At 42.0% G+C, this 17,337-nt stretch overlaps 1 protein-coding gene across 1 annotated transcript in view; it reads left to right on the top strand.

Annotated features, from left to right (window-relative positions):
* Positions 1-5,932: 5,932 nt before the first annotated feature.
* Positions 5,933-17,337, top strand: part of PRKAR2A (protein kinase cAMP-dependent type II regulatory subunit alpha) — a 50,855-nt gene continuing 39,450 nt past the window's right edge. Inside the window, exon 1 of the mRNA XM_080350472.1 lies at positions 5,933-6,278. Coding sequence (XP_080206598.1) covers positions 6,026-6,278 — 253 coding nt within the window. The 5' untranslated portion in view covers positions 5,933-6,025. The remainder of the gene's footprint in view (positions 6,279-17,337) is intronic.

Here is a 17,337-nt window from a genome sequence, read left to right as displayed (position 1 = left end):
GAAGAAACGGATTTCAGACCTTTTTGTGGGACACGTCCCTAAACTCCAACAAACTTCTTTTTAATAGGGTCTGCTGGAAAATGTAGAAAGAAATCAATAATTCAGATTCAGTCTTTGACCAATGTACAAGCAGGTTAACTTGCTGTCTTCTCCCAAAATAAAACAATCTAAAAACCTTTAGCCTTTATTTGGTGTTAATGTCCGTGAAGTGTAACCCCAACACGGCTATTCCAGCAGGGTCAGGACTATCCGCTGCCACGGGACTTGCACAAAGGTCTATTCCCACCAGATGTGGGAAATGTGATATTTTCAGTGCTGGGGACAGAAAATCAGTCCAATCAAACCAGGTATGGTTTTCACTTTGTATTCAAGGGAACCAAATGATTAGCTAAGTTCTTATTTGAATATCCCCCACTTACACATCAGAGTCTAGATGCCTATGGCCTCTCTGATGTGGAACCCATAAATTTACATCTGCCACGTAGTGTTGCTCAGAGTAGTTTAAATGACGTAGTCATCCCACATCTTATGTCGCAGAGACTACTTTTATCTAGATTCATACATGTGACATTTTACATCGTAGGTACAACACAACTGATAATCAGAGATACTTATTTTTACACCTAGGTAACGGCTAGGACATGTTTGACCAAATCAAGCATTTTAAAACAGATGTTTTCTACTGTCTGAAAACTTGTAATTGCTGCCAACAGAACCAGTGTTATATGTGTTCATAAACTAAATCATACCAACAAAAATCTGGACATCTACACAGAGGTTTCTCCTAGCTTAACATTTATCCATGAATACTGCAAAGTATCTTCCCGAGAATATCCAAATAATGTTTGATGGACTGAAGGTAGTGGCAAAGTAACACATTTCAGCTGACACCAGTATTTATGTACATCTATTCAAAAGGCTGATTTTTTCCTCCTGTCTTTGTATTAGCGATAGACAGTTCTGCATCATTTCTTGAAATAAGTAGTACTCAAGCTACTCACTCCAAATTCAACAAGAAAAATATATACTGAATTGTACTTACTGCCACAAGCAAACTGGCTCATTACAGTACCAAAGCTTTGGTTTCTGAAGTTAAGTACTTTCCTAAGGAAAAAATCAAACAGAGGCAGGAGAAGCAGTTTTTCCTGTGCGCTGCTTTGAAGGATCTCTGCATCCTGGTAGCTAAGCCCAGGATTTCTCTGTCTTTTGTTAGAATTACTTCCTCTGCTAAAAGGAAAGCTCAAACATTTTCTGTACATTATGCATGAAGTGACATTTACAGTGACAGGAGAAAGCAGCAGACAGAAAAACAAAAAACGCTGAAGTTTGAACATGAAACAGAAAATTTCAGATACAAAACTCGTCATATACTTTTTACAACGAGGGAGATCAACCACTGGAGAACAGACCAAGGGAAGAGGGAAATTTTAAATCTTTTTATGTCTTAACATGTAGACTGGATACCTCCAGTTCATTATCATGTGGCAGCCAAAAAACCCCAAACAAATCCGTTAGAGAACAAAACACTATGGTTTTTCTGCTGTGTAAAACCGCGGATTTTGGGATGTGCAGACCAGACCTGCACACAGTGCCCATGGAAGGCACAGCAAAGTTGAGAAAATACAGAAAAGAGCATTTAACGTGACCCTGGAGATGAAGCAGCTGCCTTTAGAGGAGAGACTGGTAAGACTGTGGGACATTAATTTGGAGAAGGCTGAAGCAAGATAAGATCAAGGTTTACGATATCACAAAGTAGCAAAGTAAACACATGCAGAACCACCATTCACCAAATCCTGCAACAGCAGGAGCAGGGACCGTTTGGTAAATCTGGGAAGAGTGTTTCAAAACCGAGGAAAGAGAAATGGCGCTTTATCTAACAGGTATTTAACTCATGGAACTTGCTGCTGTGAGACACTGTGGAAGCTCATTGCACTTTGCGCTTTCAAAACAAGATGAGAGAGTCATGAAGAGCAGTCCTTGAGCTGGAAATGGAAAGAAACACCCTCTGACATCCCTAACAGGACAACTGGAGATGCCACAGGACTACACGGGGACCAGGCTGCAGACCGTGGCCGGGCTCATGTCCCCTCCACGAGCAGAATCTCCTCCTGCCCTGGTTGAAACAGGGACAAACCCTGGTCACCGGCTGCCGCACACGGGGGATGCGGAAAATGTCACGTCCTGAGGTTTACAACATTTTGCATGAGATTATCAAACGGTTCTGTTTCTCCTCAACTCTGCAGCTCCATGATGTTGGCTTTAAAAATGTGCAGTGAAGTAGTTACCAGGCAGGAAACACAGGATAATGGCAAGAACTGACAAATAATCTAAAACTAAAGCAACCATTGAATTTCAAAGCCACTGCTGAACCTACTCCTCCTCAGCTCAGGGTTTTTTGTGCCAAAAGCATCCCACACGGCTGAACCCCACACCTCGGTGGGGCAAGGAGGGAGGCGGCGCTGGGACATGCCCGGCTTGAGAGAGCTCACTGGGGTGACACCCGCCACAACGCGCAACAGCCATACCCGTGGTAATTAATCTAACTTTCCTTAAACAAGAGACAGTGTTTTCTAACCCCAACCACCGGAATACTTAGTGTTTTCTTGTACTGAATTACTTGCAGTGGATTTGGAGGCAAGTGTAATTAATCCAAGATGTACGTATGTTTATATAGTGTCTGAGGTCTGGCTGGTGCTGACAGGTTTATGAGAAGTGAAGTATTACTTGTTATAAAAAGATTTATTTTACTTTTTAAAGAGCCAGTCTGGAGGTTTAGTGTGATTATTTTTCCCCAATGCAAGACTACACAGACTATTTTGCTCTTCCACTTGCAACTTCGCTGCTCCTGCTAGTAGGACAAGCACTGAAGCTCCATCATAGTTTCACCAAAGGTGCATCCAAGTTACACAGCACTGGACAGAGCGAAGAGACCTCAATTTGGGAGCACAGATACATGATAAATATGGGAATAGCTTTCAGACACTAAGAAAGTCTTCGGAAAAAATACAATTCCGAAAAACCTATACATTTTGATAGGAATATTGTGAGGACCAGCTTCATCAGTTACACAAGTCTAATTCCATACTGGGTGCTGAACACATCACAAAGGCAGCGGAAAGAAATTGCATTGGTTACGCTCCATGAATTAAAAACATTATAAAAGGGATCAAATTAATGGAAGTGCATTTCCTAATTTCTTCCATTCTTTTACTGTGGATGCTTATTATAGTAATAATTTAAAAAGCGATGCAAATTTAGGGTGAAAGAAAGTGCATGATGAGCTATAGGTATGCACAGCAGGCAGTATTATAATTAACTTGACCACAGACAAATCTCATGCATATATGCGCCATCAGCTCTGATGCTCACAAAATGAAAAGGTATCTAAAGGCATGGAAGAAACTGTGGTGTAATCCAGCTTGAAAACGTGCTTCATGTGACCTTGGATGCTTTTTATTTTGTCCGTTGACCTTCAGAAGGAGGCTAAACACACTTCTGCTGTTTACTTTCCTCTGAAGCTGATTAGTTACATGTGGACATATAAATACCAGAATGCTAACACACTGTAGCTCTTTAGAGACTTAACAATATTTACTGGTAACACATTTTTTTTCACCCAAATAACCAGATTTATATCCACAGGCACAAATGAGAGAAAACTATCAACAAACGTTGAAAGCTAATACAAGAGCTGACTCATGCCAAAAGCAGGCAGTTGTCAGGTGGCTGGCTGTTGTGCAAGAGAGTGGGAAAGAAAAATAAGTATATTCCCTTGCAATTAGACGTTCTTCCTCTGCCCCTACCTGCCAATGCTTTTTAATTTGGGATTTTACCTTTTTTTTTTACAGCATTTTTAAAATTGCATTTTTACCTCTTCACCAACAGTAGTATTTTCAGCAACCAACTGGCAGAGGAAAGATCTCATCAGAAGTCTTACTTAATTTTGGGGAGAACTAACAAAATATGGTTTTCCCGTTGACCAAAATCATTACCTTGTACCAGTGCTATCAGTAACATATGTACATTGAGCAGTGCAATGTGCTTTTGTATTGTTTGAGACAATTTATTATCAGAAAAGTAATATGGTAGGAGTGATACATAAAAAAGCAGTACCAATTATCTTTGCAGAAGAGGGATGATACAGTAATTGTTGTGCCTGCTGGAAAAACAAAGTTTACAGAGAAACTTACTAGATGTGGCAAAGCTACCTCCTGTGCTTGTTTTTAATTAGTTTTGTATGGATACAAGTCACAATCTTACCCTGCATAAAAATATGGGAGCCGTATTACAAAGAACATCTTTTACCAGGGAGACTGGGTGCTGTAGTGAGTGGCACCAGCTGGACCCCTCACTGAGAACACAGTCAGTAAGAGCGCTGGATGGGGTGTTGTGGGACCCACAGTTGTGCCCTGTGCTGATGAACAGACTATTTTTGCCTGGGAGTGTGGTGAGAACCATCTGGATAAACAATGGGACCCTTTGGCACACGAGCAAACAAAACCAAAACACACAATGAATTCCCTCAGCCGACTCTGGGCTTCTAAGTGAAATTTCGTATTTTGAGTACAAGTTGATTTCTGCTTTTTTTATTGTCGGAACAAAAGAAGAATTAAATAAAAACATTTACACTGACAACATGCAGTGGCGTCACTGAGCCAACATCCCGATTCTCCGCGACCCATGTTTGCACAGGCCTGTTTTCTTCCAAGACTTGTTTTCCAGCAACGTCAAACCTCAAGGGCTGATGGCTCCACGCCACGCAGCCAGTCGCCAGCTCCTGGGCATCTGCCAAACCTCCCTCGTACACACAGATAACAGGTTTTGTACAGAGAATACAACCAAAAATCTGAATACAGCACATTTAACCACATACAAATGGGTAGCTCCATAGTTTGCACATAGAAGCAATAAATTAGATGCTTCACTTTTCTGAAATTCTTCCTTTTCGATGCTCTCAGGTGTTCAGTATGAGCTTAGCAGATCAACACCATTGCCACCATGACACTATATCACAGGTGACATTATGGCTTTACATGGGTTTTACCAAAAGGCGTGAAGACCTGCACGCTTCTTCTCTTGTGCTCATTAGTTTTAAGAACGTTTATTTAATGACTTAATTCTGACAAGAAACCAGAGGGGTCAGAGGGCCTAAATCTAATTGCGACCAAGAATTAGATCACAATTTAGATGAGATCTGATCAAGATCAAAGAGAACTCCTTTCTCCCACTCGTGTGGGAGCTGTGAAACACCCTCACAGACACCGTGGGGAAGGAGAAGAAGAAATGAGCACACGAGGTCACTATCTGAAGGGGAAACAAAGAATTCAAAGGGCAGCTGTGAAGGCTGCTCGGTGCGGTGCAGAGCCGCTGCTCACAGCCCGGGCGCTGCGTGACCAGAGACAGAGATCCGCACCACCGTCCACGGCTGACCCTCGGCCCTCCCCACACCAACACGGGCTCCGGTCCGAGGGTTTGCAAACCGCGCACAAGCCCGTTCCGAACCGCCGTGACCGGGGCCGGACGACTCCAGCCCGTTCCGCCCGGGCGGACGCCCGGACCCTGCTCAGGTTTCCCACGGGCTGAACCGCCCGCACGAGCGGCTGCTCCGCCGAGCCGCTCCCGGGACCCCCGCTCCTGCCGGGCCCCCGCGGTCCCGCCGGACACCGGGTGGCACCGGGGGACGCTGGAGGACACCGGGCTCGCCCGCGCGCCGCCGCCACCCGCGTGCCCGGCGCCTCCGCTCGCGCCTCGCAGTGACGCGCGCCCGCGCCTCCCCGTGACGCACGCGCCTCCCCGCTCGGCGCGTGCGCGGCCGTTGGACCCGCGCCCGCTCCCGCGCCTGCGCAGCCGGAGCCGCTCCCATCCCCGGCTCCCCCCTCCCCTCCCCTCCTCTCCTCCGGCGAGGCTCGTGTGACCGGAGCGGCGGGAGTCAGTCCGCGCCCGCGGAGGGAGGCCCCGAGCCCGCCACCACCACAGCCGGCCGCGGAGGGGGGGAGAGGCGGCGGTCTCCTCGGTGTCCGGCACCATGAACATCGAGATCCCGCCGGGCCTCACCGAACTGCTGCAGAGCTTCACGGTGGAGGTGCTGCGGCAGCGGCCGCCCGACCTGCTGGGCTTCGCCGCCGACTACTTCACCCGCCGGCGGGATGCCCGCGAGCAGGAGGCGGCCGGCGGCGGCCGCAGGGTGGTGAGCTTCGACGGGGAGCCCATGCAGACGGAGTCCAACGGCGAAGAGGAGCCCGACCGCCGCGACGAGGACTCCGACTCCGACTTCGAGCGTGAGTACGGGCGGCGGGGGGCGGCGGCGGGAGGCGGTGCGGGGCTGTGCGGGGCTGCCCGTGGCGGCGGGAGGCGGTGCGGGGCTGCCCGTGGCGGCGGGAGGCGGTGCGGGGCGGTGCGGGGCTGCCCGTGGCGGCGGGAGGCTGTGCCCGTGGCGGTGAGGAAGGGCCGGGGGCCGCGGGGTCCTGCCCCGGCGGGGGAACAGCCCGGAAGGCCAGTCGGGAGCCTCCGCCACCCCGTCCTCGGTGCCGTTGTCCCGGCCGCTGCCGCTCGGGGCTGCCGGGCGGGATGGATTGAATGGGGGAAGAGGCTCCGGCCGCGTTCTCTGGCAGAGCGAGTGCTGCCGGGGTCCCTCCCTCTGGGGCGCCGCAGAACTGGCCTCTCGGCCGGAGCCCTTGCTCGCCCTGACGCCAGGCCCGTGGACTCCAGGAGGAGCCTCGTTCCCCGGGTGGGGTGTCAGAAAGCAGCTGCACAGAGCTACCATGTAACGGCTGGGGTTATCAGTGCATTGAGCAGACTGCCAGGCATGTGATAGGGAAGATCATGTGTTATTGTGCAACCTCTTCTGTGCTTATCTTTACGTTTCTGTCTTTAAATCATTACGGGCAAGTGTTTTTTTCATTGACAGAGGGGATGTTTATTGCCACCGTCGTGTGTTTAAAGTGGTTATTATAAGGCACTGCAATAACTTTTTAATATGTTGCGAACAAGCAAAAATTCAAACCCAGCTGTATATTCCTGCTTATAGTATAGCTTACCTGATCTAGACAGTGAAGTACCGCTTGTGATACTTCGTTTTTATTCTGTCAAAATAATACTATGTGTGTTCTGCAGTGTGCACTGTTTGTAATTCGAACTGTAATTGAACGTCAGTGCCAAAAGTTATTTAAAATGTTTGTGAATGGGACTTCTTGGCACACCCAGAATTTTGGACCTGAAATCAGTGAATACTCTCTCATAACTAGAAAATAACTTAAGGGGAGAGGGCAAGGTGAGAAAAGGCATGCTTTCCATAAGCTTTCAGTGCCCTCGGTTGGAGGTCTTGTGCCCTTGACCTATAACTTGAGTAAAGGTTTCTGACTTTTATTGACAGAGGATCCTCTTTTAGACCAATTACTGTGTGTCACCTTGTGGATGCAGAGCGTTCTTAAATCTGTGCTGTGGTTAACAGTTTTAAAGAAATAAGGAGAAATTAAACCATGGAACAAATATTTGTATTTATTAAAGAAGAATAGAGAGACCAGCTATTTTTTCAGCCCTTCCTAGGCTGGGAACTTCACAAAGTAAAACACAGCTTCAGCTCTTGAAAAATATACCACCTAACCAGGACATGAAATATGTGAGAGGACAAGAATGAAATGCACTGTCAGAATGAATGAAAAAGCAGTTTGCAATTACTGCCTAGATTTGATTTTTTTCTTTTTCTAATGAGAGAGAGGTTCTGTTTATGGCATGGAGAAGATGGAAGGGTAAAGAGGTGGATGCTGGTAGGGACTGGGCTGAAGTTAAGGGGATGTGCAAGTGTGAGCACAGATCTATGACAGTAATTACAAGTGATTTCGCTTGTCCTGCAACCCAAGTCAGCAATATTTTCAAATATCTTTAAATATAAAAGAAGTTACAATTTCGTGTAAGATGTATTATTTGAAAATGAAGTTCTAGATTGGAAAAATTGCAGTAAATAGTTGGATGTAATTTTTAAAAAATGTTCAATATCTTTGTATATAACATTTTCCTTTTTTTTTTAAAAAAAACCAAATTCACAAAAAACACCACTCCACCAGAGCTTTTAATGTAATTGAAAACAACTTTTCTATTTCTTGATCAGTTTATCTTCTTTTGGGGTTTGACAGACCTTCTCCCGGGAAGTGTAATTTTCCTAGTGAATGTTGGCAACTGCAGCTGAAAGGATCCTCTGAAATTAAATGTTTTCAGATAAAAATCTAAAAACTTGATGGTGGCAAGCAACATTGCAGTCACAGCTTTATGAGGTGAGGCTGTCCAAAGCAGAAGGGTGGTTCCTTTGCTTCAAGTTTCTACTCATCATCTTTCTATCTTAGTCAGAGAGAAAATTAATTTAACGAGGCCAGTCAGTATCACTTGTTGTAGTCAGAGCCCTTCGGCAAGTGGCGCTGTCAGTAGTGCTTGTCTTGCTGCCCACCTGAAAACCTGAACTATTCCCTCCTTAGTGTTTCAGAGAACTGTGGAGGAGAGTGTGATGATCTGTGCAACAGCAGGTGAGGGTCTCTCGGCAGGGTCAGGGAAACGAGTCTTTCTTATGGTGTTTACTGGTGTGGGTGGCAGTCAACTGTGGCTGTATGTTTTTTAGATTTATAGACAGCTTTATTAATGAGAAAATGTTCAGTCAGAGGTTCTGGTATCTTTGTCTTCGGTGAATATTATAAGTAGGACAATACATCTGCCTTGTTCTGGAAGACCAGGTCCTGTGTGCTTGTAGACTGCTTAGCATTTAAATGACACTTAGAGAAAACACACAAACTGAGAGAGTTTCAGATGATCTCGTTGGCCAGGCCCTAGTACTGTTTATTAGGATTGCATTTTTTCATCCTGGGCAACTTAGGAAAGACTTGAATTAATTTCACCGTGTTTTCATAGGTTAACAATTTTTTTACCTCTGAGTTGCAAAGACAGGTCAAATGGATGCTTTAAAAATGTTGCCATAGCTGTTTTTAAATATAAAGATAAAATTGAGCAATTGTTTTTGTAAAGTACTATGTTAAGAAAAAATTAAAGATAGTTAAAATAGTTGTATTTGTTGGGAGTGTGAAAGATGTCTGCAAAAATAATGTGCTTGTATTCATGTTTCTGCTTCTGGCACAGTATTGAATTTGTGCGTCTCGCTAAGCTGCATCTACATGCTATGAGTTAGAAGACACTTTGGATAAATTTTCTGTCTTTTTGATATGCTTTGAGTACATATGGCAATAGAAGTGAGAAATAACTTAAAATCAGAGTGAGTTCTTGGCCTTTGGTGTAAACCATGTGGGCGATGTCTTCATGTAGTCATAGTGACACCAGTGGTTCCTTGTCTGCCCTAATGACACTTATTAATGTGGTAAAAGTCACTGAAACTAACAGGACTACAAAAACCCTTCTGTTTTCTTGTGACGCTTAAGAAGTTACTTCCAGGTTTATGTTTATTCTCTGAACCCCCTGGAGTTTCATCTCTCATTTTAAGTGGTTTTGTAAATGTGATCAAAGGACATCAGGATCTGGCTGTTCAGCAGAGAGTGGTGTGTAAGGAATGTGTAGAAATAAAATGATCATAGTGGGAGGAAAACCTCCAGAAACATTTACCCAGTGGGCTGTGACAGAGAATATATACATACGAAGCTTTCCTCAGAGCCTTTATTTGGTTAGTATAACTGCAAAATCAACAAGTTGATAGAGTTGGGAAAAGATGCGAAGTGACAATATAAAAAATGAGGCTGAGGACACAACCAAGGATGACTATGTCTTCTCAAAATGTGTCCTTGACAGCAACACTTGTAATTTTAACAAGGAAGCTCTGAATGGATGTGTTAAGGCTGCGAAATTAAAGCCACAGAAATGGTCCATCCACTGTTTGAGGCTGAGTCACGGCTTTTTGAAACCAAAACCTCCTGTCGTGAGCAGCACATCTGAAGGAATGCTGGCAGCTTTCCTCCCATCAGTCGAGGCCATTGCACAAAGGTGCAGGGTGCTGCACTGTTAGCTTTCCATTTATGTCCTTGTTTGTAACAGTGATCAGTTAATTAATAAACCACCTGTATTTATTTTTGGAGATACTGAACATAACTAACGGTGGAACTAAAATGGTTTTGGGATTATATACTAACTTGAGCAACTCAGATGTTTTAACTAATGGCAAGTATTTTAGTGCAAATCGATTTTTTTCCTTCCCAAGGTTTCTCCTTGACACTGAGGCAAAGATTATGTGCTTTTCAGCTGCTCCCTGAGCAAAAGAAAGCACTTCTCATGATATTGCTTTTGAAATAATCCTCCTCAGTATGCTCTATTGTTATGAAGGAAAATGGTGCATAAGAATCTGGATGAAGAGGTGAAAAGATCCTGTCTAGCTCTGCACTGAGCTTCTCAACTAAAATTCAAGGATTTGTGAAATGTCATTTCTAAAACAGCAATAGGATATCTGAGCAGAAGAGATGCAGGGAGGAGGGAGCAGGGAAGTGGACTTTTACGTCATCAGATCTTGGACGTGGTACAGAGTAAGAGCTCAGTCCATCCTTGAAATATTTCTCTTTTTAATTGTTAACAGAAGTGCTTAATATTAAATTAAACCTGTTTCAGATTACTTCTCTTCTTAAGCTTATGCATTCTTATTCTGTACTTTGCTGATGTGTCCTGTGGGATTCTTCAGGAATTACCGTGTTACATCAATCACACAGCATTAGTGCTCTGCCTACATCAGTTCACAGGTCAGGCATAACTCCTTGCAGTTTTCCTGAAATAATTCAAGGAAATTTTTCGAAAGGCAGATGTCAGATGATTTGAAGACGTTTGAAGGATAGCATAAGGAGAATAGTGGTCCTTCTGAAGAACACTGTTCAAGTTTTCAGATGTAATTCAGATTGATGGCTTATTGCAATTGTTTCTGTCACCTTTAAAATGAAAGTACTTTTAACTTTTTAGTGGTACTTTCACCTACATACTTCCTCCATAATTGTTAATTTACTGGGAATAAAGCACAGTAGCTCTCTCCTCAATGTTTTGTTTGACCTTAACATTAAAAGAGCTTCTCTTTGCAGAACATCTTTTTTGCAGTATTATTGCACTGTATGATGCAAATTCAGTCCAAAGAATGGTTACTGTATTTAAAATCTAGGTAGTACAGTGGGCACTTTCATAATCTGATAATTACTATTGCTACATTTTAAAAAATTGTTTTACTGACTCGTGGCTTAATTGCTTAATAGAGTAATTATAACAAAAGTGTTTTGTGCTCTACTTAAGTAGTTACTAGATTTTTAGGGAGATGGATGAAGAAGCTTTAGATTATGATTTAACTGTATTAAGCATTTGAGTTTAGTGTACAAAGGAAGAAATATGCATGATTTCTTTGGAATATGTTTTAAAATGGTGTGTATGTGAGCAAGCCTAGCAACCTGAAGATACAGAAGAAACTTTAGAGTTTTATTTATTCTTTTACCTCCATCAATAACATGATAGCAATTATAAAGCAAAGTATTAGTGACACATCCATGTTTTAAGAGGAGTATATGTCTACACTTAATTTTCTAATTTTGATAGGTCTTGGCAGCATAGTGTCTTGAACGTGTTTAGCATAAGAAATACCAAGTGAAAGGCTGCCGTTGTGCAGCTGCTGTACTCGCACGTCTTTGCTTTTGCAGAGAGTTCTCACTAACTTAAATCTGAAGGATTAAATAGAGTAACTGCTGTTAGTACTAATGGAACTTCACTCCCTATATTTATCTTGTTCACACAGTGGAACTTTGCAGATAAACTAAGTATTAAGGAAGACTGAGGTAACTTTTCTTTAGTTACCTGGACAAAATATCTAAAGCTGTTTTTCTGGAGGTCTTTTTGCGTCTGTATTTGCGTATCACAAGAGACTTGCTTTTCAGCGTTTGTTCTTAAGATTAGACTAGGTTAGACTAGGACTTTAAGGTTAGACTTAAGGTTAGACTAGGACTTTTTTTGCTAAGAGATGTCGTTCTAAGAAGGTCAGCATTTGTATCAGTGGAACCCGAAGGAAGGTTTCATCAGTAATCTTCAGTACAAACGACAATTAAAATACAGGTGTAATATGCTGTTCTTACCTGAGATAGTAACAGAACTGAAAGTATGAAGTGAAGGGATGAAAGTTGCTGGCTGAGGAACAGAGAATTGTAGATGACTTGGCTGAAATTTGCAGGTATCACTGGATGTTGCTAAATGTCTATTGATCTACATCAGGAAGGAGGAACTTCTATGTTAATTTTAAAATATGGGTTTCTTGCAGTTTTGACATAGTGCACTCACAGAGTTATTTGTAACATCCGGACATTGGCACTGTTATTACTGCTATAGCATCTACTAGACAGTCCTTGGAATCTCTCAAGAAAAATATCCTCTTAATCTGGTTTACTATTAGTGGCTTGACATAATTGTTCTGCTTTCCTTAAGTGATCCATAAATTCCAAAATGTGAGGAAGCAAGCAGTACTTTTTTGTTTAAAATTTCTTTTAAGTTCATATTTGTGGTCTGTTGCATTTTTAACTGTTAGGCTTGATATTTCCTGAAAGAGCTTTTGGTACTATATATAACCATATAGCTAAATTAAATTCCAGACTCAGTTTCTGCTTTTTAAATATCTTTCTGTTACTTTGGGCAAGTAGAAACTGCATTACTCTATGTACTAGCCTATGAAAAGAGCATCGCTATAAAGGAAGCGGATAAGTAGCCTTTGTAAATAATTGCTGAATTCTTAAATGCTTGTGATTCCATATTGAAAAAGTTTATTGTAAGAAAAATACTATCAAACTTCTAAAATTGGATTATTCTAGCTGGTTCTGAAATTAAACTAAAGGAAATGGTTGTATTGCAATAGTAGGTATTGTACTGAATACCAGCTTCTTTTTAACTGTGCTTTTTTTTTTTTTCATTTAATAAACTATTATTAGAGTGTAGAGACAATTCCGCCAGTGTTGCAGAGTGCCATCTTCCCCTCTTGCTAATACTGGAGTTTAGTTGTATCCTCTTACCTAAAATAGAACAATGGAGATCTCGGGGAAGAGGAGGAGACAACAGAGAACAAACTCGCTTCAAATTATTCACCAGTCAGTCATTAAAAAGCATTAATGTTTAACAAAGAGCAGTTGCTCATTATTCAAATGAAGACTGGAACTGGAGCCAAGATGAGCTATGAATGTTTCTCGCTGGCTTTAGTAACGTTTTCAACTGTGTGAATGATCATTCATATTTTTTTGTGAAAGAAGAGGGAGACAATGACAAATATAATTCTAGCAAACGTACCGGTTCCTCTTTTAGAGGGATGTTATTCTTGCCTTTGTGTAGTCCTTTAGATTCATTCAGGTATGCCACTGCACTTGCATCCTTGTGTTCCATACCTACCATGGTCGGTATGTAACAATTGGTTGGGTTTTTTTTTGACACATCAGGATTCTTCCATTCACGTAGGTTTCCTTTTTTTTCCTGAAATACCATCAGTTCCACAGCAAATGATGTGCACTCTTCTGCACTCTGCATTTTCAGTATGTTTGTGCATCACTGTAATATGAAACAGACAAGATAACGCATAAATGATAATGTCGGTTAGAAAAGTAAGCATTCTGAGTGTGGATGGAACACTGATGTATAAAAGTCTCTTGCACCAAGATACTAATTCTGCTAAAGGGTGTGTGCCTATGAGATCTTCCATACAAAAGGATCCTTTTCTTTTAAAAGTATGGATCTAAAAGAGGGATTATCAGGTGGAAACTCTAGAGGTCTGGTACACAGAATAAGCAGCAGTTTTGTGGTCATTTGTGTTTTGTCTGTGAGGTGGTGAAAATTGTGGTGATCATGTCATTGTTCTCTGTGTGCTTTAATGAGTAGGATACTTAGAAGAGAGATGAGATTTAGAAAGCAAGCCTGTTTTACAGTTATTATACTACTAGGATTTGGCCTCTGTTTCATAAATATACAATAAATCGTATAATGAAGCCCAGTGTTGTATTAGTAGCAGTTATACTGTTAGCCCTTCCCATCCTGGGGCATTTCTTTTTTATGTGGAAATTGCAAATGATGAGTAGTGGCAATTCTGCATGGACTTGGCAATTCCCTTTAGGAGGGAAGACATGTCTAGGAACAGCCTGCCTTCAAGGCGTGTGGGAGGGACTGCAGGGATTCCTTCTGCAGCATTGCTTTTCTGATCATTTAAAAGCAACAACAAGCAAACTTGTTTTTTACTTTTCTAAGAAAAAAAAATAAGCCACTCTGCCTCCCTCTGTTTTGTGTTGACTTTCTGAGGGTGGCTTGAAGAACAGGTTTGCTTCTCCTCAGAAATGATCTCCAGCCTGCAGGAACTCCATTTCTGAGGTCATTTTACAGACATCTGGAACCTCACACTCTGGAACCATGTGTAGGACTTGCCACCTGCTGCAGCTCACTCAAGTCAGGGAATTTCTGTTATTGTTACTGGCATATTTATATTAGGATGAATGCTAACATGTACACTCTTGCAGGGACTTCAAACATTCATGAGTATAAAAGAGGATTTTCCCTGGCCTGGGGAGAACACACAGTTTTTTTTACTATTATCCCTTCTTGGGAAATAGGACAAATTTTTGGCTATTGGTGAAGTCCAAACCAAGATGGTCCATGATCACGGGCCTTACCTGCAAAATTGAGCAAACTGCCACAAAATCTCTCTCTAACCTGTTGTGTGAAGGATTAGGATTGCAAGCTGGAGATGAAGTGCTGGTTTGGGTAAAAATATGTTCTTCCGTCTACAACTGTTTCTGTGTCTCTCCGAGCTGGAGTGGTGTGCAGTGAAGGGTTGCAGAGCTTCGAGTGCTGCAGCTCTTGTTGCAGAGCATTTGAACAACATGCACGGAGTTTGTGTGGGGAGCAAACTGCGTGTTTTTTAGATGAGGGTGGAGAAACTGCTTTGTAGTTTTCCTGTGTATTTTTAAATAAGCTGTAGTGCCAAGTTCCTTGTTCTTGGTGATTGTATATTGACAGACGGTTAGAAAGCAGGATGTCACAATGGCCCTTCATTTCCATTTTGGTTCTTCCTCCCTTGGGCTAACATATTGTTTTTTGCTTCCTACTGAGAAAGCTATATTCCACAGAAGACATTTTAAGAAAAGAAAAATACAAATATTTGTGGGTCGTGCGTGTCGTGTTTTGTTTTGTTTTCCGCTGTAGGGGCTCCAGTAAATGCTGCAATTTCTGTGGCAACACTTGTGCTAATCCTGATCATTCAGGAAGATTTGCTTCCTTAAGGACATGCTGTAGTGTAAGGAACTGGTCCATCTCAGCTTGTCATGGATATGAGGAATAGCTCTCTATGAAAGGTGTCTCATGGACAGCCCTGGAATGAAAATTCAAAAATGATGGAGTTGCTTTCTCAGGGATAAGTTATGAAAGATGGCTCATTAAAACAGATTAACATTCAGTCTTCTGGCTCTGACATCGTTGGGGGCATGATTCCACAAGTATTCTGGTTCTAAAATGCTGAAACTTGGTGTTATTCAGAGTGGCATTGTTGCTTTAAATACTCTAGTTTCTCAAGAATGTAGAAGTTAAGTATCACTGGATATAATTTGTATAATGATTTTAGTTCTGATCTTGAGATGGTAACTTTATGATAAACTGGGCTTCAGTTTCTCTTGTGGTCTGTATGAGCATCTTGTAGAGCCCTGTGAAGTAATTTTAATTTCTTGATGCTGAAGACATTTAAGTGTTGTATCTTGTTATTTTAATAGCACTATGAAGCAATATCACTTTGTATGGTGTATATATTGGTTTTGCTAGCGTGTGTCAGGTTTTTTTTAACTTATCATAGTTTCACATGCAGATACTGTTAACTTTTCATGGCTAAAAGATTTGCTTTGTGTAGCATTTGTTTTGAAGTAATAAGTAACAGTGACTGCGGAGCTTCAGACTAGAAGTTCTGCTAAAAATCAGTTCATGCAGAAGCTGAACCATGTGTAGGACTTGCCACCTGCTGCAGCTCACTCAAGTCAGGGAATTTCTGTTATTGTTACTGGCATATTTATATTAGGATGAATGCTAACATGTACACTCTTGCAGGGACTTCAAACATTCATGAGTATAAAAGAGGATTTTCCCTGGCCTGGGGAGAACACACAGTTTTTTTTACTATTATCCCTTCTTGGGAAACAGGACAAATCTGTCTTCAGCCTTCCTCTTTCCCCAAAATCATCTTCCCGTGAAAGCGCACAGGATGCAATTACTGGAAGTGTGTGTGTGGGGGGGGGTTGTCTGTCAAAATACTTTTTTACATGGAGATTACTCTTTTTACAACTATATGTTTTAAGTAGGGTTTGCTGAATATTGACTTAACAGTGTTAAAGCATAAATTTGATGGATTAAAAGTATAAAATACATTAATTTGAGATGTGGTAGAGAAGTTATTTTTTACTCATAATTTTGTTGTGTATCACAACGTGAAGACTGCCTTGATAACAACTTTTCTAAATTTTAAAACATACATATTTAGAATCTACTCAACTTTATGTATACTTGGTTTACTACAAGAACCTTACCAAGTTATATCTGAATGGAACAAGATTCACTTGTGAATTATTGATGGATATAATTTTACTGGCAATGAAGCAGCAGAAGGGAAGGACCAGCTCCTTTGACCTGCTGGTGATGCTGCTCCTGGTGAAGCCACGAAACCAGCCTGGCACACACGAGTGTACTTGGTGCCCCAATTTAAATGTGAATGTGTGAAATTAGGCTCTGAATCAGCTTGAAGTGACGCTTGATGCTGGTCTAATTGAAATTTATCTTGTTCTTTCATACAGATCAAATCAGATGACAACATAAGCCATTCCAGCTTTGTCTGATGTAAAAACATGCTATGTTTCATCATCCAAATCAGTAATGACAGGAATTGGTAATGAAATTAGAAGCGACCCAACCAAAGAACTCTGGGCTTTTATGTGCCTCCTGTTTTAGCTATGGGATGGATGCTATTCTTAAGTCCTACCTATGTAGGTGTAACTATACAATCCTGAACTGAGGCTGACCTGACAAGTATAGCTGTGGAACGTCTATGCTGGGCATATAAAACACTCTGCTCTTTCAGTGTGGCTCTTTGTTTCTGCTGAGCTTCAGATCTTCTTGTCTGTATTTTTCTTCGGAATTGCTCTCTTTTGTAGAACCAGTGCAGTTCCAGTTGTTTCTTACCGTCTGCCACATAGTACTGGACTGTGCAGTGACTCCAACCTGTTTTAGCTGAGACTGTAAATAGCTAAGAGGCAAAAGGAAAAGCTGCTTATACTGCATCTTATCCGTAACTGCCTGTGCTAGTCTTTCTGTTGTAGTGCAAACTTGAGCAGACCA

Source organism: Nesoenas mayeri (assembly GCF_963082525.1).
Source record: "Nesoenas mayeri genome assembly, chromosome: 10".
NCBI lineage: Eukaryota > Metazoa > Chordata > Aves > Columbiformes > Columbidae > Nesoenas > Nesoenas mayeri.
This window is presented reverse-complemented; position numbering and strand designations above follow the sequence as displayed.